The sequence below is a fragment of the Gallinula chloropus genome, assembly GCF_964237585.1.
Source record: "Gallinula chloropus genome assembly, chromosome: 5".
Classification (NCBI taxonomy): domain Eukaryota; kingdom Metazoa; phylum Chordata; class Aves; order Gruiformes; family Rallidae; genus Gallinula; species Gallinula chloropus.
Window position 1 is genome coordinate 63,754,318 of NC_140090.1, and position 27,874 is coordinate 63,782,191.

The 27,874-nt window shown below is 38.6% G+C and overlaps 1 protein-coding gene across 1 annotated transcript; it reads right to left on the reverse strand.

Annotated features, from left to right (window-relative positions):
• Positions 1-2,710: 2,710 nt before the first annotated feature.
• Positions 2,711-27,610, reverse strand: HTR7 (5-hydroxytryptamine receptor 7; the record flags this gene model as incomplete). The annotated part of the gene is made up of 2 exons (XM_084264962.1): positions 2,711-3,461; positions 27,084-27,610. 2 exons carry the CDS (start codon positions 27,608-27,610, stop codon positions 2,711-2,713), a joined length of 1,278 nt encoding a protein of 425 aa, XP_084121088.1.
• Between the last annotated feature and the right edge of the window lie 264 nt (positions 27,611-27,874).

Genomic DNA, 27,874 nt, shown 5'->3' on the forward strand with positions numbered 1-27,874 from the left:
CTGCACTACAGTTAAAGGGCAAGCATACTCTCCTAGGATTGTTTTTTCCAAGCTTTTTTGCTTTGATGATTGTGCTGCCCTGTGCACCTGAGGACCCACTTCAGCCTTTCCTGTCAAGGACTTCAGTGTTATACGAAGTGCCAGCTACGTTTATAGAAAACCTGAGATTGTCCAATATTTCAAGTCTTTTGGAACAGTTAACGTGGGACTTCTCACATATCAGAGTGTGACTTACAGATGAGATATCTGAAACATTCCAAACCTCGCAGGAGTGGGGTTACAAAGTTAGCTGTCACTGTCAGCCATATCCTTCTGTGACTAGTTAGTGGATTTAGACAACACGCATTGTAACTTAAGGAGAAAATTTGGCTTAGATTTCATTGTTTTTACATCTCAGCAGATTTTACCTAAAGTCAGGATTCACTTCATGCTGCTTGCTTTTTTTCTTTTTTTCTTTTTTTTTAAATAAAATAGAGTTTTACTAAGTTCAGAGCATTGTTGACCTGCAGAGTCTTGGTGCCCTTTAAGCAATGATGTAGCACAGTCTTTACACTGGAATTGTACAAGCGTATTTTAGAAAGGTTTGTGTCTTTACCCTTGAAATCTTGGATACATACCTTCACTGCTTCTACATTTTTACATATTTTCTTGAAAGTAACTATCTATTCACAAGTCTGAAACTTAGAAGTGGTTCCATGTCTTTATTCCCAGTTCTCACTTCCCATGTCTTGCCTTCCTCTGTCTTCATTTAGTGCTATGGTGGATCCTCTGTGCTCTGGCTCGCTCTGGAAGATTTTTATTGCCTTTTTTCTCACAACTGCTTCTCTCTGATTCATTTCCCTCACTTTCTTCTAGAAACATGCAGAAGGACACACAGACCAAGAGTGCAATTTCTTCTAGGGGTTGGTACTAGCATGTACCAGGCTGCACCTGTGATGATGCAGGCTTCTCATTCCCCCATTGATATGTTACCCCTTTGTCAGATGCGTAGTGAATTGTCCAATTAAAAAAAAAAACCAAACTACTATTGAAACTAGGTATTTTTATGCAGTTCTGTTTATTTATCTATCTTTTTTAAAAGTAAAAGTCCTGTTCTGCAACCCAAGCAATTATTTCCTTATACTTATCCATGCCTCTTTCAACTAGAATTCTGCCTGAAAGCTTCCTCCTCTTCTCTATGCTATGTTACCCAAGTGCTAATGGCACATTCTTTTAATCTTTCCAACTTCTTTACTTTTCCCCTTAACTACAGCTCTATCCAACAACAGTTTCTGTTTGCCACATAGCTGTGTTTTATTTTGGCTGTATGAAGAACCTTTTTTTTCTTTTTATTTTCTTTCCAAACATACCCAGAGATGAAAGGTGGCTGAACAATTGACACAGCCCATAACAACTCTTGTTCTTTCCTGGGTTTTCATTACCTGAAATAGATGGTAGAGGAGAGGTGGAGTGGGGCAAGATGCTTTCCCTGAGGAATGCAATTGCCTTTACTGGCAATTGGGCAAATGTCAATTTCTGACTCATAAGACACATATTTTTAAAATTAAATATAGATAAATTCCTATTTGGAGGAGAAACAACTTCTAAGACTTTCCTGCAGAATAAATATGGCTGAAACTTCCACCCAGAATTCTGAAATGGGCTTCAGAATTTTACAACCCACTTGGAATCTTCACAGATACATTTACTTGTATATTCCCCGATATATCCTCACATAAGGAAAAAAAATACAGAATGCCTGAGAAAATTCCTCACTTATGCTTTCAAATAGATGAAACTTCAATAGTTCAACTACTGAAGTTGAACTACTGAAGTTGAACAAGGGCTAGTCATACATCAAGAGACAGTCTCCATCTAGAGACACTCAGCATAGACAGTCTCCATCTAGATTACAGAGGGGGTCAACTGATAAAAGTGAAAGACTTGGAGAAAAACTAGACTAAGGCCAGACCCAAAATAAACTGTAATATGACATATTTGTTATGTTAGCAATATAGGATACGATCTTTAACTGCTGTAATTGGCATAACAGCGCTGCAGCTAATTAGGCTGCATGACTGTACGCAGCAGTAGTTGTTGGCTCACGTGATTTTACTCAAGCTTTTATATTCACATTAGAATCATAACATGTTCTTTCAGTGCCATCGCTGCTGTGCAAAGGCAATATTACATCTCATAAAATAGTTTATTTCCAGTCAATCAGTAAATTAATGTTTAATAAACATATGTTTTTATAATAAAGAGCACATCTAAGCAATATGAGTACTCGGATCCAGCTTCTTAAATGGTTTAATTTTATAACAACAAAGTGGAAAACAATGAATTATACTCAACTTTTCACCATTCTTAGATCTTTATTACAGCGAAAGATCTCCAGGATACAAGATGCATCCAACATTCAGACCTACTAAAAGTTGTTTGGGGCCAAAGGCCAAACAAATGGCTTAGGCTGACTTTGCTCTTTCCTCACTTTCTCCCCCTTTCTGGTATTCCTCTAACACCCAAATTATTTAGATGGTAGTGGTGTTTCTCCAGGCTGGCCAGGTCTGGTGGGCTGTACAGGAATTAACTTTGCTACCTTCCAGTTTCTCGATGATGCTGTTAACAGTGCTTAAGAAGCTTGCTTCTTCCCATAACTCCTCTTTCAGATCTGTGGGGAAAAATCTCATGTGATAAAACAATAAATTATCATAGTAAAGGATGAGTGACCTTACAGAACAAATTCTGGCTTTTCTGCAAGCTTCAGAGCCTCATGCATCCCTGCAGCTGATAATTTCCGGTTGATATTCCTATATCTGCATTGCAGTAGGTTGCGGTAAGTTGTCCTTAGGTCCCGATTGAAGAAAGCATATATAAAAGGGTTAATGAGAGAGTTTGCATAACCCAACCATAGAAATGTTCTCTCAACCCACAGTGGGATACAGCTGCAAGCTGTACCACAGATGAAGGGTCTGGCTGTTGAGAGGAGGAAGAAAGGCAGCCAGCAGACAGTGAAAGCCCCAACAATAATCCCAAGTGTAGTGGCAGCTTTCTGTTCTCTTTTAAAGATGGAAATGTTTTTCTTGTCGTTCTTTAGGAGTCGTGAAAAATTAGTACATTCTTCAGATTCCTTGTGCAGTTTTACAATTCCATTCATAGAAATTCCTTCCATTTCTTCCAGTCGGGGAAACCCAGCAAACTTGTGTTTAGCAGCACTCCTCTTAGCAGCTTTGTAAATCTGATAGTACATGAACAGCATCACTGACATCGGAATGTAAAATGCAACTGCTGTAGAGTAAATGGTGTAGCCAAAGTCTTGACTGATCAAACAAACCTTTTCATCGTTTACGTTTTGAGCCCAACCAAAGAGTGGGGGTATAGTGATGGAGGCTGATAAAAGCCACACACAGAGGATCATTTTGGCCATACGCTTCCCATTCTGCCTTACAGGATATGTAAGAGGTCTCGTTATTCCCAGGTACCTAGAACAAGAATGTGCAGTTACTATATAGTGCAGTGGTTAACTCATAAAAGTTATTTCACGTAATCTGCCCTAAAATGAAAGATTTTTGGCTAAGCTTTCCATTTTACATTTTTCAATCTCTCTTAGCAGATAATTCAAACCTGTCAAGTTATGTGACTTTCACTTGAAAATGTGTAGTGGCAGTGTTCTATATAAAAGGTCTTTTATTCCAGAATGAAATCTCCCATTGGCCACAAAGGACTGGGATTTTAATTAATCTGTGCAATCTTTGTACAGACAATGATTATTTTTTTTTGTTATTAAGAAAATTCTGAAACCTAAATTTTATTTCGTTAACTTGTGAAATCTTAGAGTATAGATGAACACTCACTCCACAAAGCCTTTTGTAACAAGTGCATGGTTAAATTGAAACAAGAGTGGATTTATCTTCATCCTTTCATGTATTCAACAGTTATGAAGATGCCTGCCACTAAACTGAGATGATGAGTTGTCTTACCTTTATGTTTCAGACAGGAACAGCAAACTGCAAACATGCCAGGAGTAGATTATTTCAATACCGCAATAACTATTTTCATCATTATTTAATTAGAAAGAAATGGTATTTATTTGACAATCAGGTTTTTACTTAACAAATTTATCACATTGTCAGTTCAAGAAGGCCTGGGGTAAAAACATGTTTTACCAGAAGCTAAGTTTAAGGTGACAAATTGTAAATAGACAAGAAAAATGTTTATAATATGTCAGGTTTCCATAGGGACAAGAAGAAAAAGAAAAAAAGTCTGTTGACAACTTCCACATTTCCTAAGTTGTGACATCTTAAACTTTGTTAGGTTTTTTTCTAATTAAAAAATATCACTACTGCCCTATGTAGCTGGACAGCAATATCCTAAGTCTGTGTTGATTTTCAACTCCGGAAGATTATTTTAACTTCCTTTCTAACTATACAAAGTTTCCCTCAGATGGAATTGAAAGAGTTTTTTAACATCCTACATTTTTACTTTGAAATTAGGTTTCTGCCCAACACACTTAGGTATAAGTTACTATTAACCCCTCAAATTGTTCTTTTCTACTCATAAAATAAAAGTTTTCAAATTAGGTTTTAGAACAAAATTTTAGTTTCAAGAGGTAACAGTGAAGGGTTTGGAGGGTTACAAACAAGAAAAATAGTAACATGATTAAGGTTTGTTTTTTTTTTTCCCAAGCATTTTTTTCTCTCTCACTTCACCTACCAAATCACATATGAGTATTTGCCTGACTCTGCAGAATGCTGCATTGTTGATTTTACTGCAATGCAGTAAATTATGGCCAGTGCTGCTGCTTTACACAAGAACCAGGTATGCTACAGTTTTTGAAGGCTAAGGAAGCATCATTTCATGATCTGCTCTGATGAGTAGCAACACTGTCTCAACAACATCATTGATTTTACATTACTGCTACAGCAAGTGTTACACAAAGGACAAGACCGGTTTATTGTGCCAAGAGCAGTTATTAAAATTGGCTGGGATCAGCATGATACATGGATGGTGTTATAAAAAAGGCTGTTCCCTGTGCACCTCGTCATCAGCATTAGAACACAGTCACCACAGCAGGTCTGGCAGCTGTGGGCACACTGCAGAGTCCACAGCCCAAACTAATTGTGCTCCCAAGGAACTGAGAGTTTTCTGAGGTGCCTCAAGGTGTAGGAGAGCAGGGTTTGTGGTGACATCCCAGAGTTTAACTACTCAAGGGATACATCATCTCCTCTAAGTAATGTAACAAGTGTAAGTTATTAGCTGCAGCCCTTCTGGGACAACAGTGGCACACCCGTGGAATGTGTCTGAGAATAGCATGACTCAGCTATAAAACAGTTAAACGTCTCCTTTGTGGAGAAAGCTTACTTGTCACTTGTTCTAAAAAAAAAAAAAATCTTTAAAAAGTTGGTCCACCTTACTGAAGTATGTATTTTCCTAGCTATTACCTAATTGGTCATTAAAAATAGCACACTTATTAGATGAGCTTTATTATGTAACCAAAAAAGTTAAACTAGATTTCTTTAAAAATCAGATCTGTGGGCTGTATGCTCTGAATGCCTACTGATACATTCTCATGCATCAGAATATAACAAAAAGAATTCATGAAAGCTGAAGTATACTGAGAAGAATTAAAATTCATTAGTTTTGCCCTGGCACTACTTTTTTGGAAGATAACTGAGCTTCAAAAATGATATTTGAAATTAAAATATATTAATTAACATAAAAATACAACAGCATCCTTTCTGCATTATCCATTTTGTTAAATGTAGTATGATAGGGAAAATAAGTAAGCAGGCATAAATGAATGAACTTTATCTTTTTATCTCCACACATGAAATCCATTACACTTGAAAACTTACTTGCAGTCTCAAAATAATGTAAAACACTACTGTTGTTTAATACACTAGAGTGTGTCCAAGACTTAATAGATTAATGAACTTCAAAAGTATTGAGTTAAATTCATTGCAAAAATATGCTTTTTAATGCTTAATCTGTAATTACTACCTTCCAAAAAATTAATTAATAAAGGTAAATCAGATAACTTTAGATCTCATTCAAAAGCATGTAACACCTTGAGGCCTTAATGCTAGGAAAGAATGAAGTCAAATTCCCTAAAAAGCCCATTTCATGTAAGTCCCCACAAGAAAGAAGTGTCTCAGATTTGTTACTCTGAGATTTGTCTTTTACATGCCACAGATGTTCATTTTGATCTTGTTGGGAAGAAACCATGCTTCAGTTCTCACTTGTATAAGAATGGTAATGCTATTTCCTATTTTCCTCCTCTAAGTTTCTTGACTGTATGTTTCTGCCAGACAGGGCATCTGTCCGTATTACACCCAGCATGGTGAGGACTACATCTCGGTTACTCCCCAAAAGCACACTATTGCAGGTGCATGGCCCTTATTTCTTATCTGGTCATTGTATTTCTTATTCAGTGTTGCCTCATGCTATAAGCAGAACATCAAATTGCAGGATGCTGCAGCAAACGACTGTTGAGCAATCCTATGAGCCTCCAGTCATGGTCCTGCTGCAGTGCCAAGAAGAAAGCTGGATGAGTGGACAAATATGAGTAGGGAAAAGATGGCACTAGTATCTAGTAGATGCCACAACAAAAAAAAAAAAAAATGATGATGAGAACTGGTTTTGTACTACATTACTGAAATCTGGAAAACAGCCCCTTGCTCGAAGAGCTTGGAATAAGAGCAAACAGACAAAACAGGAGGCAAATGGTGAGGGGCAGAGTTTGTAAACACATAAGCATACCCCCCTTCTGGGTCAGTTTCTTATGATTTCTTCAGTGTTTCCTCTTCCCTGATGGTGGATCAGAAACTGGCTCCCATGCTGCAGTTCCGTTCAGGGGTGACGTGCACACAGGGTGCCCAGCTCTAAAGAGGAAAAATTATCCCTTGGAATCCTCTTTCTGGAGCTCTGTTAAAATGTAGATGGTGGGTAAAGAGCTACCGCCTTCGTGGGGTGCCATCATCAGCCTTTGTGAATGATTGCCTTTTGCCATATTCACCCACAAAACACCAACAATTGAAAAGGTATATGAATAAGTCTATTTTTTTTTTGTCTTTTTTTTTCTCCCTTAATAAAAATCTGGCTCCCTGTGAATCGAGTATTCTTTCCCAGTAGCTCTAAATTGTTACAATTTAATGTCAGGCAATTGTTATAGACAATTTAACAGAAAACCTTTATAACTGCATAGGACTGCTCCTGAGAGCAGTTGTTTTGTGCCTTTTTTTTTTTTTTATTATTCTGGCTTTTTGATACTGATGCATTACAACGACCACACAGAGCAGTTTTTATCCTGCAGGGCTAAAAGTCTCCATGTCACTTGAACTGTGGATTTCACTGGCATTTCTGTTCAATATATTAAATGTTACAGCAAGTGTTAGGATGTAATATATATGGAAAGTCAAATGGTATATGGCAGAGGGAACAGGCATGCACAGACCCTGGTGTCTGTTTCTGGTATATCATTTTGTCTTTCTGTGACACTCTGTATTCCCTTTTCCCATTCATGTCTTAGCTATGTGCTGCTTGTGTTGGCTGTCATGTTAGTACTTGCACAGTGATTATCAAATTGGTAACTCCACCACCATTGTGTCCCACTAGATGTTACTATATTTGAAATTATGAATGATCTGATATGGTTTCTTTTCTTGAAAATATATTTCTTTTTCTAATTTAGGAAATTGTGAAAAGTAGTTTGCTTTAACTGTACTGCCATGGAGTTCACACAGCCCACAGTTCACTAGAAGGACTTTTCAGAAAGATCTTTCTCATAACCTTCACATGAATAACTCTCTATTTGTGGCTGAACTGATTATTAATACTCTAGATACAGAAGAAGATGCTAATTCTTCCTCCAAGAAGAAAGAAAAGTTGCAGTGCCCAGCATGGTAGCACTTCAGGTTAACCAGGCATAACTTTTATTTTCCTATGGCATGAACCTGACATTTTTCAGCAGTAGAAAAGTTAATTTCCTTCCTTTTGTGTTTGTTCCCAAGGAAGCTAAACATATCTGGAATATTTAAGCTGTAAAAAAGGTGAATTCTTTATAGCTATGCTGAAAACTGAGACAGATCTAGTTCTTACACCTTCTGAAATATACAGAAAGAAAACTGAGACTTAACAGCTACATCAATTTCAACAACAACAAAAAAATAGTAATCGAATGGCCCAATTTGGAGTCCTGTGTCCAAAATCTTTATTACATCTGTTACCTGGCTAGAAGATAGAGAAAAGAGTAAAAGGACATGCTTCTCACAATCAGCAAAGTCACAGAGTAATAGAAAACCTAACAACTAAAAGCATTAAAAATGTTTTGAAGCTTCCTGCCCAGTCCAGTAATAAACTGAATGCATCATGATATTTCTGCCACTTTTGAAGCTCACACATGTAATTCCTTTGCCTCTGGTCACCATGTACTTTATAGGCAGATAGAATTCCATTTTAATAAGCCCACGTTTGTTTCTCAGAATTCACTGACCTGATCTAACAGAGGATTACTCCAGAATCAGATTAGCATCTTTCACTATCTGACTTTGCTTTTATGAAGCAGATTGGATTACTATGGAGTAGAACTAGAAACATTGTATTGGAAATGATAGAGATGTGTATTATAGGTATGTCTACCAGGAATCTTGAAATACCATTCTGCTATCACTCACCATTTCACTAGTTGTCCTTAACCTGAGGTTCTTTCAGTTCTTTCTATTTATGTATTTTAAGAGTCATAAAACTGTTTTATTTCAAAGACACAAAAATGCTTACTTCTTTGCTTTTGTGCTCTTTTTCTAGTAGAGCAGATTTACAGCTTCAATACATATCTCCTTGTATTAGTTTCTTTGCTTGCCACAGCTATAGAATCCTGCCTGATGATTCACCTGCAATAATAACTTATTCTGAAGAATGATGCTGATTTACTGATTGATCTTCAGTGGCTGTGGTTCACTCATGATCTTCCACAATTTTTCTTTTAAATTCCATGCATCAATGAGAGACTTCACCTGAACAGGAAAACAACGCCATTCCTAAAAGCTATCCAGCAATCAGAAATATTGTCCCTAATATAGTGATCAATCTAGATTTTTTTTCTTATTGTTTGACACATCAAATAGTAAATTAGATGTAAGAAGTGGAAAGAGTGATCAAATGCATTATTTCCAGCAGGGCTATGTCAGATCGCCTAACAGAAATTGTTCTTTTCTTAGTGTAAACACAATATCTCTGAAGAGTCCTACAGACCTACTTTCACATAGAGTAAGGTGTATAAACCGATCAGGGAAATACTATTCAAATCACATGTTTAAGTAACTGAGATGGAAGTAAGGGAGAGAAATGTAAAGCCTTAAGTGCTGAGACATGAGCATTATAGTGTCTGACTATGGTATTTTAATAGTAACCTTGTTAAGTATTGTAAGGCAGTACTGATACCTGACTTTCTGCGATACAGGCTGGCCTCATGATCACGTCATTCTAGGAAATGCTTAACAACCATATTGCCAGAGATGTGCAATGTCTACCTGTTCAATTTCTATTATAGTAGTCATAATTTCTGAAGCCATAATCCTTTCTCCTTTCAGACCTTGGCAAATTTCTTTTACTGGTCCTTGCCCTCTGCTTTTCATTTCCCCCTGCATGACTCTCAAAGTATTTGTCAGCAGATCTTAGCTTCCTGAGAAAAAGCTTTGCCTTGTTAGCTTCCTGACAAAATTGCAGTAGCTTTTGGTTTTCCACTGCAAATAATTTGCTGTTTGGAAGAAACGGTCCCAGCATGTGGGTGCTGATGTTTATCTTGCAATACTGCCCGAATGTTACAATAATATGTATTTCCTAGCCAGTATTTTGCAGTTACCCAATTAAACATTTTATGTCATAGACTAAACATTCTTGTTAACTGTCTTGCAAGAAAACATGACAGGTACATTTTCCTTTCTTGTATCTTCATCAATGTGGCAAGGGTAGGAGACATAAGAAGGAAAGTTAATTTCAGCCCTTCATCCTTCACCAGCCTCCTAGAATCCTAGATGCATTTGAAAACTAAAAAAGGTTTTGGCAAAGAAATATTTAGAATTAAGTTGCACGGTGTAGTGGAAGACTTCTTATTTTAAAACTCTTTCAAAATGTCTAAACTCTGTGGTGTTACATCATCTCTGGTTTCCTGTATATAAGTGTGGTTTTCTTCTTGAGTACAGTAGAATTAATTATATACAGAGCTCAAAAGTGCTTCTCCCCACACTTCTTGATAGATAATCTGTAACTCTCCAAAAGCTCTCTAAATCTGGAGAAGTCACAGAGGAAGAATCCATTTTTCTTCACACTGTTCAACAATGTTCAATGTTGGGGGAAAATAGATGAGAGTTTTCTGCTTTTCTAAAACAAAAGTGTAACTGTGTTAGGGGACACACTACGCACCTCTGCCCTTTCACTCCCTACCGACACCCCCTCACCCCAATAGATTTACAGCTTCTCTGTATTTAACGCTGTGTGGCTTTTTTATTTGTTTGCTTTTGTTTGGTTTTGTGAAAGAAGTACTCAGAAGAGAGTCAAAAGGCTCTTCCTAAATTTCCGGGGTTTTTTCAAAATAAAAAAAATTGTATTAATCAAAGTAAAGGATAAAGTACAATTTACAATACATATTACTAACATTCCAGGAACATCTCCTAGAGAGGTGCTTCTCAGGCTTTTTAAGCAGGATCTCACTTCATTGACTTCATCACAGTATACACAGAAAGTGCTTCACAAGTCCAGAAGGCCAGGCCCTTGTATGCTCTTACAGCTTCATACCCTATTGTATAATTTATGTTAGTAGTTAGTTAATTTTATCAATCAGGGAGAAAAAAGAAAAGCAAAACATCTTAAAAATGGGTTTTTGTTACTATAATCATTAAGATGGTTTATATAGGAAAAAAAATTTTGTTTAAAACTCATGTTTCAGTTTATTCCACTTTGAGCACCTTTTATTCCAAAATGTTTTAGACTCATAGAAACAAATGCAGTGCATTTGCATCATGTCAACTGTTGTACTTGAGTTTCTAATTACACATAAACTGATGCTTGTCTTATGTGACTATTTTTTCATCTTTATGTGTATGATGCAGTGTCTCCTTTTATTAAGTTATTATATACCCCTTCTTGAGGGGGCAAAGAAGATATTTTAGCCTTCTGATGCTATCTGAGAACACTAAGATGGGAAAAATTTTGTTCTAGAAAAGGATTAAAAAAGAAACCATGTTCTCATTTACTTTTGTCTGCAATGTTCATTTCAGATTGGGTGTGCATTAAAAAGGTTGGAAGAAAGCTAGAGAAGATGTTTTGTCTTATATGGACTTTTGTACAGCAGAGAACTGGTTAAATCTGTAAAGGGAAAATGATCTGAGAATGATAAGCAAATGACTTTCCATGACTGGTGGCAGGTGGGACTGGCAGTGAGCTTGAGGAGCAGCAGAGGAGATCCTGAGCATGAATGCATATAGTTCAAAAGCCACTGAAGAGGGATGAGGCTTGACTTGATACATTGCTTAAGATAGAAAAAGGAAATGTATAAAAAAGATATATGTATATGTATAAAAAGAGGCAGAGAGGTACTGGGATTTACTTACTCTTGACCTCCTTTTATCAGTATAAAGGAACAGAAACAGCCAGTGAATTAACTGGATGAAGGACTGGACCGCTGGATGCTGGTAAGGCACTGAAGGAGACATAGCTCCATTCTTTCTTCATATAACAGAATTTGAGAGGAATGCATTAGCACTGGAAGCCATCTTTATAATGGTTTTAGTTCTTGGGGAGTTAATCTTATGTTCTGATCCTTATTCCCATACATTTCTATTTCCTGCACAATCAACCTTACTGTCCTTCTAGCAATTACACTCTGTCAGAAGACAGACATTAACTATCATATTTTACCAAATGCCTACATGTTTAGAGATTCTAAAGCCTTAGATGATTGATTTGCTCATTTGCCTGAGCTACCTATACAACTGAAGATAAAGTTTGAGTCCCTGAATTTAATTTAATCTTACAGGCTAAGCAGGGTAGAAAAACATGAGAGTTAGATGTCATGAGGATAACCCAAGCTGGCCAGTTGACAGGAAGAAGCACTCCATACAGTTTATATTGGCTGAGAGGAGAAGGTTTATTTGCTGCTTTTCCTTCCCTGTGGGGGAGAGTAACTTTAAGCAAAGATTTAGTTTCTTAAGCACCAGCTGAGATGAAATCCCTACTGTGTTAAACAGAGGCAGTTCCTGAGCAAAAGAAAACAGGGAAATGGAAAAGATTATGTTCTGCAGATTAGGAACTGGAAAACGTTCATTTTCCTTTTTCAGGTTCCCCCTGTCTTACCCCTCTTCCCTCACACCCAGGGGTATTGTCAAAGCCAATGAAGATTTCAGGGGTTTGCCAGTCTGAGGTACTTCCTCCCCCCCCCCCCACCCCTTGCCCTTTGGAGCTCAAACCTGCAACTTAACAGAACTCAGTGCTCTCACTCTCTTCCCATATCCTGACTGGTGGTGTCCTGTGGCAGAGACTTGTGACTCCAGGCCAGCCTGCTGGCTTCAGCCAGGCCAGAGGAGACATGCCAGGAGACAGCCACTAGACATGCCTCAGTCTTGGGACCATCCTGTTTTGTGCAAGCATTCAAATAGGCTGTAATAAAAATTGCAGTGTGTTTTCTCTTGGTTTGGTACTCTAGCAGACACCAGCACAAACATCTTTTTGGTGAGCAACCAGGCAGGCTGATATCCCACTGGATCTGTGTCTATAATTTGGTCAATGTATCAGTCTAACACCTCCTCCTCCAATATGTGTGTGGGTACACGATCACACACTCAACAAACAATCCCTTTGTATCTGGTAGAAAGGTGGGTCCCAGGATGTATGTGCTACAAACAAGTTGAAAACAGATCCAACTTTAGGAGAACCTTCAGAGAAGGTACTCAAGTCCCTGCAGATGCAGATGGGAGGGTGCCTGTGGGGATGCAGCTGAGGCAGCCTGAAGAGTTTCTCAGGAACAGAGGTGGAGACTCAGATTGAGGATAGGACAATGGTTCTCAGGAGGAGGAGGTTACCAAAACAGTATAAGGTTTTCCAGTTCAACACCACAAAAATGCAGAACTCACAAGTCTCTGAATGCAGCTCGTCACTCTGGCTGTTCCCTGGCACCATACCGGTAGAAGACCCAGGCCTCCTGTGTCCCTTGCTTTTTTGCAGGAGAAAGCCTAAACACACAGACAGCTACAGAGAGTTCTGCTCTAGATGATCAGGGAACCTGAATATCAGGGGTTCCCTGAGAATACCGGGCTGTCACTTCAGATGCAGCTTAAGTGGCTAAGTCTACAGATCCTGATCAGTGGGTCATCAGAAGCCAAGGTTGGCTTTTTCAGTTGCATAACCAGTTTTTTCATGTTGCTTGATGTAAGTTAGCAGATACCTTCAACTAAAATGTGTGGGAGCTTGATTTTAGACCTATGAAAAACTGTCTTTTTTAACAAGAAAACCCTCATCAGACTCCCATAAAGTAGAAATGGCTACAGTGATTCTCTCCAACTTCACTACATGAGTCACGCTTGGATTGACACAAAACATCAGCTTAAAAGGAATTATTTTGAAAGCTATAATAGTGTTTCGAAATGAAAGCCTCCTACAACTTTAACTAGAAAATCATGACTGATGTCTTTAGTACAATTAAATGAAGCATTGCAGAAACTTCCACAGCATAAGCGATGAATGAAATGAAAAATCGCAGCCCATTGAACTGATAATACCACTATATTAAAACAAAGTATCTTCAGGGAATAGCTATTTAAATGGGCTGATATTTATGTCCCCTCTCTTCCTTCCTTGAATACAAACAATTTAAATATAATATCTACAGACAAAGCACTTAAGGAACAACCCCCTCTAGAATACAGCTTCCCTCCTCCCCCTTCTGTCTCTTTCTCTCTAAAGAGACATGAAAAATATTCGAGGACCTAGTCCAAATTCTCCTCTTTGCTTCTCCACAACTGTGATTTTGTAAAAGCCTTAACAAACACCTATATAGTGATTATGGCTGAAGCTCAATACAGAACTAGTCTACAGATATGGACAAAGACAAAAATATCCAAGTATTGGCTTGAAGGTAAATCTGAATCTTTCAAAAATGACATGAAGATTTTGCTATGTTCTGTTGGATCAGGTATGTAAATTTTAACTTTTTTTGCCCAAACTCAGCAGGAAAAACACCAAAACAAGCAATGTATCAAAAAATTATGTTTACAAAAATCTACTTCTAAAGCAGGTTTAATTAGAAGTCCTATTCCTAATACTTTGGGATGTGCAAGGCATCTTATATAGAATCTGTATGAAGTCTGGGTCTATAATATTACCTGTGGAAATTTCAGCCTAAGGTATTTACTGTTCCTAGAAAAATGGATGCTGAGAGTTTCAATTTCACTCTTTTCCTGAAAAATTTATTTAAAATGTCATTATTGTAGTTCAGTGTAAAATACACTTTTCACTAATGTAACTCTCACAAAAGAACTCTTGAATGCAAATCAGTCTGAAAGCAAGAAGAAAACCCACTAATAGAATAGAAGTGAGAAATGGCAACTTTTGGATTGTAACTGAGGTACTGAAGCAGTCAAGGCATCTAAGTAATTCTGTTTCATTCCAAGATGAAAAAGGACACTGTATCCCCTCTAACACCAATATATTCTGGCTGACTGACTTAGATCAGGGATATTTTACTTGAGAATAGCAGCAACCAAAGCAAAGCAATTTTTGTAAGGTTGAGTCAACTTAAAAAACCAATGAAACAACAAAAAATCCCACCACACCCAACCAAAATACCAAAACACGAGATAGGGAGTTTGTGATAAATTTCTAGTGTATGAACAACTAAGTACAACTCAAGTCAAAGCACTACAAAAATAAGTTACTTCTGCTCAGAGCCCCAGACTGACAGGTACCTAGCAGTGCTGGGTTTCAGAAAATTTTAAAAATTGGCCCTCATTCTAAATTTTATGAAGGAAAAATCCAAAGTTTTTTATCCTAAATTCACAATAGTGCACTGAACCCTGCTTTTCACATACCAGCAAATGAATTGAACCTGCTTGTTCTGAAATATCAAGAGACGACGACACCAGAAAATAACCCTACCCATGTTGCTTTAAAAAAATAAGTTCTAGCAAAGTCATCTGGGTTTTATAAAATGTTTTGCTATCAGAAAATTTCATTCTGATCCCTTACAATACCAGTTGTTTTTTAAAGATGCAGACTCTGGAGTTGCTTCTCCTCTACTGTAGTTAAAGCATGTTTAACCTCCTAATACGAACAGGTCCTACCATAGGAAGAAACGTAATGTGTTTTGGAAAAGGGACATAATGGGTTGGAGAGAGCACATTAGAGGAAGGTATTAAGGAAGGAAGGCAGGAAGTTGGATCAAATGGTGTATATGCAATTCAATGAACCTTTTAGAAAGCTGCTATTCACAATCCTTTCCAACAGAAACTTCTGGAATGGTGATTTACCAAAAGATAGGAAGATGATTCCTTCCCTGCAACTAATACAAACAGTTATTTATTTGCCATTTCTTGATATTTTAGCAGTAAACTGTTTGCCTAGTATGTGATACAGAATGAGATTATCATGTCTCATCATCTTTCATGTCAGTGAACATGAAGTCTAGTGTAGCTAGCACATCTCTAAACCACATGTCATTTATTTCCTTAGCACTCATTTTAACTAACATTTATTTACAGTATACTTAAATTCCAGATTCCAAGTTCCCCTTTCACATGTAATCCTTCTGACTTCTGTCGTTTTCCTCAGAAAATGCCTCATTCAGTGATATTTTGGAATTTATTTTTAATAACTAAATTGGTCAAATCAAGCTCCCTTCTACAAACAGGAAATAAAATTGTAGGAATCTAATATTACTTCACAAATATTTCTTCTCCTTGCAATCACTCAGAATATTTAAATACATAGCCCCAGGTGTCCTTTAACTGAAGGAGAAGGTTGAAGGGAGGAACATCTAGTGATGAAAAAGAACTGCAAATTGCGATCGCTAAAACTGTTATGTTCAGCTTCTCACAACCACTGTGTTTAATAGTTCATTTAGCACAGTATTTATTCATTTTCACCATTCCGTTTGGAAACGAAGAAAGTAACAGCCACAGGGATGCTACTTCTTGCTAAGTAACCAGTCCTCTGCTGTAATGAACTGGGAACCTCCTGGATCTGAGACCTGCTAGACTGTGGTTCCATGTAGCTGGCTTTTTCCCGGCTTGCTGCTTCAGTAAAATCTAATCCAAACCCAGAAGTTCATAATCCCCATTTCAGATGTCACCAGCTCTACTTTTGGAAAAGGTGGCGCCAAGTAAGCTTAGAGATCTCTAGACAGGAAGCCTGAAAAAGGGAGATTAACCAGGAAAATTGGTCCTCTTTGTCTTGTTGAACAAGAGCCTGCCCACAACAGGCTTCCACTCCAGTACATCCTTTTTCTTTGGCAACATCTTTCTTAACTTTTCTCCTTTAAAACCATGTGAAATCTGCAACATTAAATATATTTAAGATATAGCACAAATTTCAACACCACAGACTGCTACAAATTAACTTTACAGGCATGAAATCATAGTACATCCAATCTACAGAAAAAAATCTCTTGCACTGCTCCTGTTGAGAAAGGAGTTTCTGACCCTCTTCCCCTGGGCTTTCTGTATAGAATGACAAAATATGAGGCTAGATTAAATTACTGGTTAGACCATTTGTCCAGCTCAGTGTATGCATCAGAATTCTCTTACAATACCTTTTCATGTTCCTCAGGGTTTAGTTATATCTTTATGCTAAAACAGGATTAGATACAGAGGATGACAGACCATCTCCTCCACCAAAGTCTTTAAAGATAGCAAAATTTGGAGATTATCAAGGATCCCAGACTTCTCTTCTCTGTTCATTTTACAGATGCTACAGCACACATGAAAGCAGTAAAGCAAATGTGATTAGCAGAAGGGAGCCCTTCTCGTTTCACAGTGAGTATGTCTTCCCTTTGCTTTTCTAAGCAGCAAGTTGGCAACTCTAAGGTTCTTCTGAGACTTGGTGGCATCAGTTTTGTGCGGATAAAGACTACAATTCCTAAGGTTTACTGCTGGTCCTACAGCTTCCAATAATACCAGTTCTCATTGCCAGGCTAACAACTTCAAACATGCATTTGAAATTAGGAGCAGAACTTTGGCATCAGTGTAGGATGAATCACTGCAGTTAGCCTATGGACATCTCACGGAGCTCACTATAAAGTGCAGGTGTTTGGAGCATTAGATAAGATGCTCCCTTCATTTCAACACTTAGGCAGCAGTACAAAAGCTCTGCGTTAAGTAACAGGCTCTGGAAATGCTAAGCTCCTTTTTGTGTTGTTTAATTCATAGGCAGACAGTTTACTGTGCTATTTTAATTATTTTATTTAAAAAAAAAAAAGAAAAAAGCTTGTGTTCTGCTAATGACCAAACTCATTTAGCAAAAATAGCTTTCTAATATGGGACAATAGGCCCTTGAGAGACTACAGTTAGTGTTGTTGCTAAACTGCTGTGCTAAAAAAGTCGGTCTCCTAATGCAGGCTCTTAAAGTAAAAGGGAAACTGCAGTAAGCAATAATGCAAAAGTTAAGCCTTTATAGTCAAAGCTGTATTATTTTTAGCATCAAAACATCTTATTAGACTATTAAAGAAAAGCTTTGCATCTTGTCAGCAGCTGCTTTGGGTCATGAGTATAAATATTTCCAAGTAATTTGTGGCCAGACAACACACAGTGACTTTGTTCAGGGATTTAGTATCTCAATTATTTGTTAAACATTGACTTCTACAGCAAATAAACAAAATTTAACAACCCACATGGAGAACTGTTTATAGAAAATTGTTCTGGCAAATGGTGCTATGTATCTGAAATATTTCACGATAATCACAACATGTTATCCTGGTTTGTAGTCATGATGACAGTTATGTTGCAAATTCTGCAATAATAGCATATACTTCTGTTATCTGTGCTCAGATATCTGTGCTTCTATTTCCACCTTCTAATTTTCTCTCCTGTTGCCTATTTCTAAATACCTGTTATTAGTGTAAATCTAGGCGACTGTTCTTTGATTCACAAATCCCTACATTTTCTAGTACAGCAACAAGTCCTCCAACTAGTAAACTGACAGTACTGACAACAGACTCGGTTTTTCTGCTGTTACCTTTTATGTTCTCTGGAGATCTGCCAGCCATATGTTAAAATACATCATCCCTAGTCTCTAACATATTTCTCATGAAAAGCAAACACCTAGTAGATAATATACTTTAAAAAAAGCTCTGTATCTGTGGCTCAATTTAACTTGCAGCAGCAGTAGGCCATGTCTCTGATTGCAGGTACTTGTATAGCTGATGAGAAATGATGATTCCAATGCTGGGCAGGTTACTGATGAGTATTTTTCAGTGGGAGTGAAGGTTGCACAGCTGCATGCCAGGCTTTTGGGAGGAGATCTCATGATGTGTCTGCCTCGATCTCCAATAATAAGCTCTTCTCAAAACACTGGAGAGTTTCCAGTTCACAGTCAAAATTTATTTAAATGAAAACTAAAAATTCAATTTGTTAAATACAGAAAATTCATCGCATAGTAAATTAGAATTTAGAAGGTTTGTACACAACCCTCCCACAAAAACAGTGCCCTTGCAAGCCTTTGCTTCTAGTTCTGATTTTAACCATCTCTGTGAATGTCTGAAATAAAACAAACTCTGCCCTTGATCCCTGAGCAGTTTTTCCACCACTGTTAATACATGTCAAGCTGCTGCTGGATCCTCAACCTGCTACACCCTGCAGAACAAATAGCTCCCAATGTGAGAAAAGTGTTAATTTCATACAGCTCTACCTCCCCTTCCCACAGAGTCTCCTTAAAGGAACATAAAACCTGTAAACAATAATGGATAACCAGCTTCCCCTGAGGTAGTATTTTTAACTTACACTTCCACAAGCTAAAAAATTTGGTTTCAAGTTTTTGACCGTACCAAAAACCCACCCATTTCCTTGATATATCTCAGGAAAAAACTTTTGCTGCCAGCTTTTTTGATCAAAACACAATGTACTTCTAAGAATAGACTTCACTCTGGTTTCTTCTTTCTTTATTAAAAAAAAGTTATTTTTGTAATGTCCCTCCTTGCTTTTGTGTTCTGTAGGGTTTTTTAAACATTCATGACCATTTTGCAGTGAAAAAACTGTACCCCGGATACTAACCCCCCAGAGGTGTCTCATTTGATAGCAGAGGCCAGAAAGAATATCCTGAATACAGACTTGACTTCCCTGCACATCTAAGTTCTGTGTGTTATTAGAACAGCTGGTGATACTAGAAATTTGGTCCTTGCATGTATATTACCCAAAAATCTTGTTTACTCTTAGAGGTGATTCACCACTTTATTTGCATACATGCTAATATGTACAGAAGCACCCATATGTAAAGATAATCTAGGTGTTCTATATAAAGCCTCCTGAGTAAACAGCAAGGTGCAAAAAGAAAATCAAAGCTGCTCTACTCTTTAAATTTTGTTATATTAGTTCAAACAGGTTTTCCTCATGACATTTAATTACTGGAGTTTTATGGAAAGGAAAATTTAATCTTTCTAGTAAGAGTTTGCTTGAAAAATTTCATCTGTTTTTCCTATATTCCATATACATAGGAATAGGTATACTATGAATCAGCCCTTTAGCAATGGTTGGCTATCTAGTGCAATATGAAAAAATAAAACTTTTAAACTTTCCAGCTGAAAGAAATTATGCACACCTTACAAGTAGTAGTGACCAATAGCAGGACAAAACTGCAGTGACTACCACATTATGATGCTCATGCTCTGTAAACTCAGATATCAGAATTTGTAATTTTGCTCCCCACACTTTGCTGTATGATAACTGCACCTTGGCAGACTCAACTGTTTCTCAAGCTCTTTTACATTGTTGCAAGACCTACAAGGGCGAGCTCTTTATTCAGATTTCCTATCTTTGTGTGATATATTAAGAGAAAAAGAAAATAGAGTTGTTTGTAGCTGAAAGACAGTCCTGTATGTGCAGTATCAACTGTAGATGAACTGGGATGTTTTGTTTCATAAGTTGCCACAAATGTTTCTGATAAAATGTTTCAAACTCGAAAACAATAATAAAAAGAATACTGGATTTCTTTTAAATACGATGGTCTATTTATGTAATTTACAGGGATTTTTTAAAAATAAATTTCAGGAAAAAATTCAAATAAGTCAAAGAACATTCCTTAACTATTTCTGTTTTTTCAGAAGGTTGTGAGAGTGTTACCAGCAATATATGTCTTCCTTCAAAGGCAACATATTGACTACAAATACTTTGATGTTTCATTCCATGATATTCATTCAGTTTAAAGAAAACACTGTATGAAAATATAGTTTGATACTGGTGTACATAGGTTACACTATGCTATCATGCCAGTATAGTATGTATTTGCATTTTTGTGATTTATATCAGGAGGTATTTCTGAAAGCTCCCTTCAAGAACGAAGGGAAGTACTTCTAGAATTGTATTTTTCCTGAGAATCTTGAAGCTAATCCAACCACATTTATGGAAAATATTTTTTATGATTTTGACGGGGGGGGGGATTAAAAAACCCACCCTTAAATGTCTCTAGAATACCCTGCTTAGCAAAAATGTGAATTAGTGTCCCCTGACCTCTGACTATCAGTCTCCTTTGAAACGTCTGGATGAACCCCCAAGAATTAGAGACCCCAAAATCACTTCTGAAAACTCATCCAGTGTTAAACCCTGGTAGGAGCAAACAGAAGATGCAGAATTTCAAATGCAGAGTTAAAATGCAACAAGCCAATTTCAAGAAAAGGCATTCACACAGATGTGGTGAAATTGCAAATCTCCTACTAGTGATTGAACTTTAATTCCCCATTCATGCATAAGTTGGAGCATTATCAACTGCAGTCATCTTTTCACCTCTACCTCTAGTTTATATTGTACCTTCACGTTTCATGAGTCCCTTTCAGCAATACGACTTATATGCATCCAGTATATATTAGCAATAGAATAATCAACGTACAGAGTTTTTCTGTAATGTCTTCTAGCTTCCCAAAATTTATCAGCCTCTACTGTGCAGCCACAGGACACACATACCACACTTCAGATCTTATGCCCATTCCCACGCCAGAAGGACAAAATTTCCACTAATTTGGTGGTAAAAGAATACCCTTTACTCCTGAGTTAAAGCTTTATGAAGTGGCCCATCTATTTGACAAAATCTCTTTTATTTGTTACTTCCCATCTTACTTATTGTATATCTGGCAACCTAGTCACAAAGCATAATGTCTCTGCAAAGAGATAGCAAGTCCTATGGCCAAGAACAGGTTACAGAGTAAGTAACTGCATCTCTTGCAGGCTGCCTACATGACATGGGAAAGGATACCTAATTATGCCACAGAAAGGTACCTAAGGAAGCATGGTCATGCTAGTACAGCAAAATGCCCCAGGTTCTTTTACTATTTTGGAGCTGGCTCTTAGTGAGCTATATGCATTCAACTGCCCTCTACTACTTAATGCACTACTTAATGCATTCAACTTCCAATTTAATTACTTCATCTCAGGATTTGGGAGCAAAAGATAATGTTAGTCTTTTCAATATAAATAATAAAATGGAGATTGAAGAAGTGTTCAGCAAGAAATTCACTGCAAAAAGAAGCTACAACTTGAGCAACTTTCTTTAAGTTGATTACATGAAAGGAATAAAAAAAAAACTTCAGTATATCAATGCTGTCTGCATCTTTCGTAAGCTAGACAAGTCATTTATCAACTAAGAAATAACACTGTTGTTTACCAGGTTGAGCAACTGAAAGAATGGCTCTTGTGATGGTTGTTAGGAATTAGATGCCATACTGATCCCAAAACGATTTTCAACAACTTAACTTCAACTGCAGTTACTCCATCACATTATTTTTTTTTCAGGAAAAGTCTCTTCCTAAAAACCCTTAGGTTTTTCTTGATCCCTCATTTATTTTTGTGTAAATAAAAACCTTCTGCTTTTCTCAAGATTGTGATACTATACACTGAACAAAAAATCTCATGGAGGGCACTGCACATGAGTGTCTATATTTATTCTAAATCCAAAATACATTATGCACAGGATTTTTGGTACCTATCTCTACATATATATTGTAGATGTATTTTCTGAAGGAACTGGGTAGGGCTGACAGAACAGGCCAGTCTTTTCCACCCAAGGCCTGAAGGTAAAAGAAGAGTTTCATACCGAGCAGGAAGCCAGGAAGGGCTCATAGGTGCCTTTTAGGCTTAGGAAATCACTGACAAGGTTTTCAGGTCACATTATCAGGTTTGGATGGAGAGAGAATTCAGACACCTGGATTCTATTTAAAGCACATAAGTCTTTATTTAAATTTAGTCCCAAGATTTTTCTCTGAGGCACTGAACTCCTCAGTTCCCAGCTATGCATGAAGAACACTTGCAGTGGGTGAGCTTTGAGGCATTGAAATATTCTGAGTACTTATGCTTCACCTGACTTGGAGTATGGCAAAAGATACTAAAACGGAGGAAGAGAGAATCGATCCTTGTATATAATATTCTCAGGAACAACAAAAAGGCCCACTTTGGTATAATTTGCATACAAATTCTAAATCCTCATCAATTTAATGGAAGTCTGGAATACTTATGAATTGTTGGCTAAGATACAGACTGGAAAAGTTCCCCCAAAAGTATTTCATTACTTGTGTGGGTGTGGAGAAAGCGTTATAATTCGTCAACTGTATCTAAGTACTTTTGTTACTTTATCACTTTCTAAGCCAAAGAGCTATTTTTAAATTGAATTAAAAATTGCTACTTATGCAGTTATTCAGTGGATAGTCTCCAAAACAGGATTTCTGTAGCTATCTTGGGTCAGAAGAACATGATGAATCAGCATGCAAACACCACCAGTTTAAATCCAATTAATTCCCTTTATATGTTCATTCACCCACTAGGACGTGGTTTGCATCCGTCTCTCATAATTCACTCCCAATCCTTGCCCACTCTTAAGTTTAAAGGAATCTAAATGTGGTATAATGTATTTAATTCAGAATCAGAAAAGTGGAGCCTTAAAAAGAAAAAACCCCAAAACCAAAAAAAAATCCAAAACAGAACCCAACATGTTAATTAGAAATGCTTAAAGGTGGCTGCTATTCACTGAGACATCATTTTCCTGCCAAAGTCTCTGTAACTTCTACCTTTCTTCAACGCTACCCCTCTAGATCATGGTCACAGGCACAGCAAAGGTAATACTGACTGTCCAGGCATCATGCTGTCATGCTTGTTTAATCCTTATAAAATCTGAAAAAGGAGAAATACTCTTGTGTCTGTCACATGTTTTAGTTCTGACAGACCTGCTTGTAAGCAGATAGCCTTCTTATAAAGGAGGGACTTAAATAAAACAGGTACCTCCAAAATAACATGCGTATCTCAGGTCACCCTGATAAAGAGCTGTAGAGGTGAAATAAAAGGAAAGATATGATCTGACCAAAAGCATAATAGTCCAAATCTGGGTATCATTATGGACATTATTTCATGATCTCCATAAATTTAGTTCTTTGTGGATAACAAAATGACCTCTTCAGTTAGGTTCTTTCTTGTGCACCCTATAAAACGTTAGAGATCCCCATAACAGCACACTAACATATACTCTGCAGTCTTAACATTTCTACAACTTAGAGTAGAAGCAACTTAAAAGTACAAGCAGTGCTTAATGTGTCTGACTAGGAAAAAAGACTTTTTTTTTTCAACAGAACCAAACCAGCCCATTTGTAGACTAATCTGCATCTTTCAGAGCTTTCCAAATGATACATTCAGCTGAAAATCTCATCCACCACCAAGAGCTGGGCAGCAAAACATCTCTGTGTGCAATAGGCCTGCCAGCTGCTGGCATTTCAGGGCTCTCAGTAACATGAGCCAAGTAGCACATATTTGTGCAAGGGAAACAAATCAAGAAGCCTCTTCAATTTACTTATTTTATCCTGTTTGGAAGGGCCTCAAAGCCTCTTTTTTACCAGTTATATTTGTTTGTCTAATACAAGATGCTGATATTGCCTCTACTTACAAACCTTGCCCAACACTTTGTTACAAACTTTTTTTCTAAAAGAATTAATTCAGTAGTAACATTCTTTCACCTTTTTTCTCTTCAACTGAATCTCATATCTGCTTCAGGAATAACCTAGAAGTTTAACAATGAAAAATTTGAAATATCCAACTTATTTACTGTTTCCACACTGCTTGCTACAGCCTCATCTTTCCCTTCAGGAGAAACTCCACCAGATCACAACAAAGGCTTCCTAAACTGTCCTAAAGAGCCAGGTAGCAGTGCAATTCATAATTATTCTTTTTCCCCTATCCTAACCCCTCTCCATAAACAAACGCCACATGACCCCAGAATCACTTAATTGTGCTACAAGGTTTAAGCATATCTAAATGGCACAGAGGATAGTGGCCAAATTGGAAGATGGTGATTTCGTTCACTCCTTTCCTGCTTCTGGATTTTTTTGGTTAATCCTCTATTTGCACACTTTGCACAGAGATAATCAGGGCTGTATCACTGGAGGTCTTCTCCTCCTAGGTAATACAAAACATACATTTCCATCAAACCCATGGAAATATGATCCTTGTGAAAATTGCCTGACTACATACATCATGCTTTGCAAGCTCCTGTACCACATACAATGCTTTATCTGGAGGAACACATTTTTTTCATAGATACATCTCCCTCACTGACCATTCAAATCTTTCCTAACTAGGTAAGTTTAACAGCTGCAGACAGGATAGCACCATTAAGATCAATACTACACCAGCAACACTTCATTCTCATAATTTCTCCCTGGTTTGCATATTTTGCACATATTTGCTATTAAAATTAGATAGTATACCAAGCTAATACTTGGACTGACTGAGAAATGTTAATACAGTATAAGATTTTTTTTTAAAATAGAATTAGAAATCATGGACATTTTCCAATTCTTTATTGCCAAGTGGTAGAGACATTTTGCTAATGAATTGGCTGCTTGTCCCCTTTTATTTATGATATCACGTATCTTTACCATACAATGCTTTTGGGTGGCACAGGTTAAAGCACCACGCTTCACAGAATTTTGATTTCAAATAGGGAGTAGACAAAAGTGTCACGAATTATGAAAAAATCAAGTTCAATAAACATTCAGTGGTAGAAATAAGAATGCAAAGATGAGAGCAGAATATCAAAATCAGTCATTTATAACAGGTTATATTCTGTTCTAAATATGTAGCTCTATCTCTTGTTGGTATTTTAGGTGAGAGGGGAGTGGATGAAAAATGGAAAGACAGCAAGAGACCAAATCATCACTGTGACCAGCTCAGTCAAAGCCCCTGTTCAGCATACAGCAGTGACCTCAAACGTTAAGCTAAGAAATGAAAAAGAGTAAAACTAAACTACTCCAGTGCTACTATGTAACTCTGTTACACATCCTTACCTGGCTAATTATGCCGACCTGTCTTTCAAAGTTTATTAGAAATAGAGGTGGAGAGCTCATAGATAGACATCAAGAATGATCAAAGAATGGAAGTACTTTATGTGGAGAAAGTGGGAAAATTCAATGACCTATCTTAAAAACAGGTGAGAAAAGCAAAGAGTAATGGTGGGATGGGCCTATTCATATTTACCTACAATACTGGAATTAAGTTAAAAGTCAGCAAATTTTAAGACAACAGCAGCAAAAAAACCAAAACCAAAACCACAAACCACACCCTTTGACACTCAAAGTCTGTATGTGGATTTCATAGCTACAGGATGTTTTGCAGCATTCAGATATCTGCTAGTCATAACAGAAGTCACAAAGTAAAGAGCAATGGAGATCTTTGGATTCTTATGTAGAAATTATAGTTCTGAAATTAATATAAACTGTGATGCTCCTTGGCATGAAACAACTTCCAGTTATTGTGGAAAACTGCCTAGAAAGGCTGTTTCTTTGCAGAAACCTAATTCTGAGTTTTTTCCCAAAGCTTTCTGAAGTAGAGAGTCAAGGCTGCTGTTGGACATCAGACTAGCTACAATTTGTCAATTTCTGCCATGTTGAACTGTAATGAAAACATTCTTCCTCTAGATGTTAAAAATCTTCAGTATAAGCTTTAGGCTGTCGAAGAGTCACAGATTGCAACTTATTTTAGAATGGGACCTACATGGAATAAAGGACCATGACAGCATCCCTCTGCAGAGGAGAGTTTAGACACAGCCAAGTGGGAGATCTCAACATCAGAAATGAATGCCCGAGATCCTCTTTTGCAGTCTGTATACATCTCCTTATTGCCCTAGTGCCTGTACCTTTGGAAGAAGCTATATGTCAATGAGTATACCTGAGATTTTAAGAGGGCAGATTTTTTTTTTAAAGCAAATATTTTAAACAAAGTTTTATTTCAAACAAAAGGTTATTAGTCAAATTTTGTTCTGTCAGTTGAAGTGGAGCTATTCTGGGATTGTACTAGATTAATGAGCCAAATCTAATCAGCTCTAATTCCCGAGACTTCCCTGGTCTGGTAAGACTCAGCTGAACTCAGTGAAGTTACACTGCCACCAGCGCCGGAAGAACCCGTTCATAAATAGCAGTGGTATAAAGCAGTTTTTGCACCACGGTGCAAATTTTAAAGCGGCTGTAAACGCCCCGTTATTTGTGAAGAGCCACAGTAAACATCCACAGCTTAGCTCCAGTTTAGTTCCGACGCTTGGAGTCTGTAAAGGACAGCAGGGAAGTTACCCGGAGGGATAACCAGGCGCCTGGGCTGGGATAGCGGGAGGCAGCCTGCACCGCTCCGGCGGGCTCCTTCGAACAGGAGACGCTGCAAGGGCTGCTCTCGCCTCCCTTCGTGCTTTGAGCTTGCCTACAGCTCATTTCCTCGGGGCCCGGAGGAGGCAGAAGAGCCCTCCGGTGGAACCGCTCAGGGCAGGTCCCCAGCGCCGGCGGACGTCCTCGGCCCCGGGGCGGCGGGCAGCGGCGCGGTGCCGGTCCCCACCCCCGGTGCGCGGGGAGCGGCGAGAGGACAGGGCAAATCGCGGGCCGCCGGATGTCTCACCTGTCGATACTTATCACACAGAGAGTCATGATAGAGGCCGTGCAGCACATGACATCCATGGCGATGAAGACGTTGCAGAAGAGGCGCCCGAAGATCCACTCGCCGCCGATGAGGTCTGTCACGCTGACGAAGGGCATGACGGCTAGAGCCACCGAGAGGTCGGCCAGGGCCAGCGAGACGATGAGATAGTTGGAGGGCTGCCGCAGCTTCTTCACGAAGCAGACGGAGATGACCACCAGGCAGTTGCCGGCGATGGTCAGCAGGGTGATGAGGGAGAGGACAGCCCCGATGACAACTTTCTCCACGTTGCCGTAGCTAAGTATCTGCTCCCCGCACTGGGAGTCGTTGGCGGGGAGAGGGCTCGTCGTAGGCAGCGCCGACGGGGGGGGCGACGGGCCGAGCTTCGCCAGGCTGCGCGGGGGCCAGGAGCCAGCGATCATCCTACCGCCGCTCAGCGCCCGCGGGTCCTCCAGGACCAAGGGCCGGAGGTTACCGTAGAGGTGACTGCCGTTGAGGGCTAGGACCATGTTGGTGTGAGCCGCCCATGTAGCCCCTCCGCCCGCTCGCCGGCTCTCCCCGCTGCTCGGAGTGTGCGGGCTCCTCCTCGGGCATCCGGCGCCGCCCGCCCCCTCGCAGCCTGCAGAGCTGCCCGCCGCGGGGCTCGGCCTTCAACTTCCCCCGGAGCAGCCGGGATCGCCCACGGCGTTCTTCGGGCGGCCGGGGAGTGGGCACGGCGCCAGCGCCCTCATCCCGCGGGGAGAGGGACGGCGGTAGCGGTGGCCACTACCCGC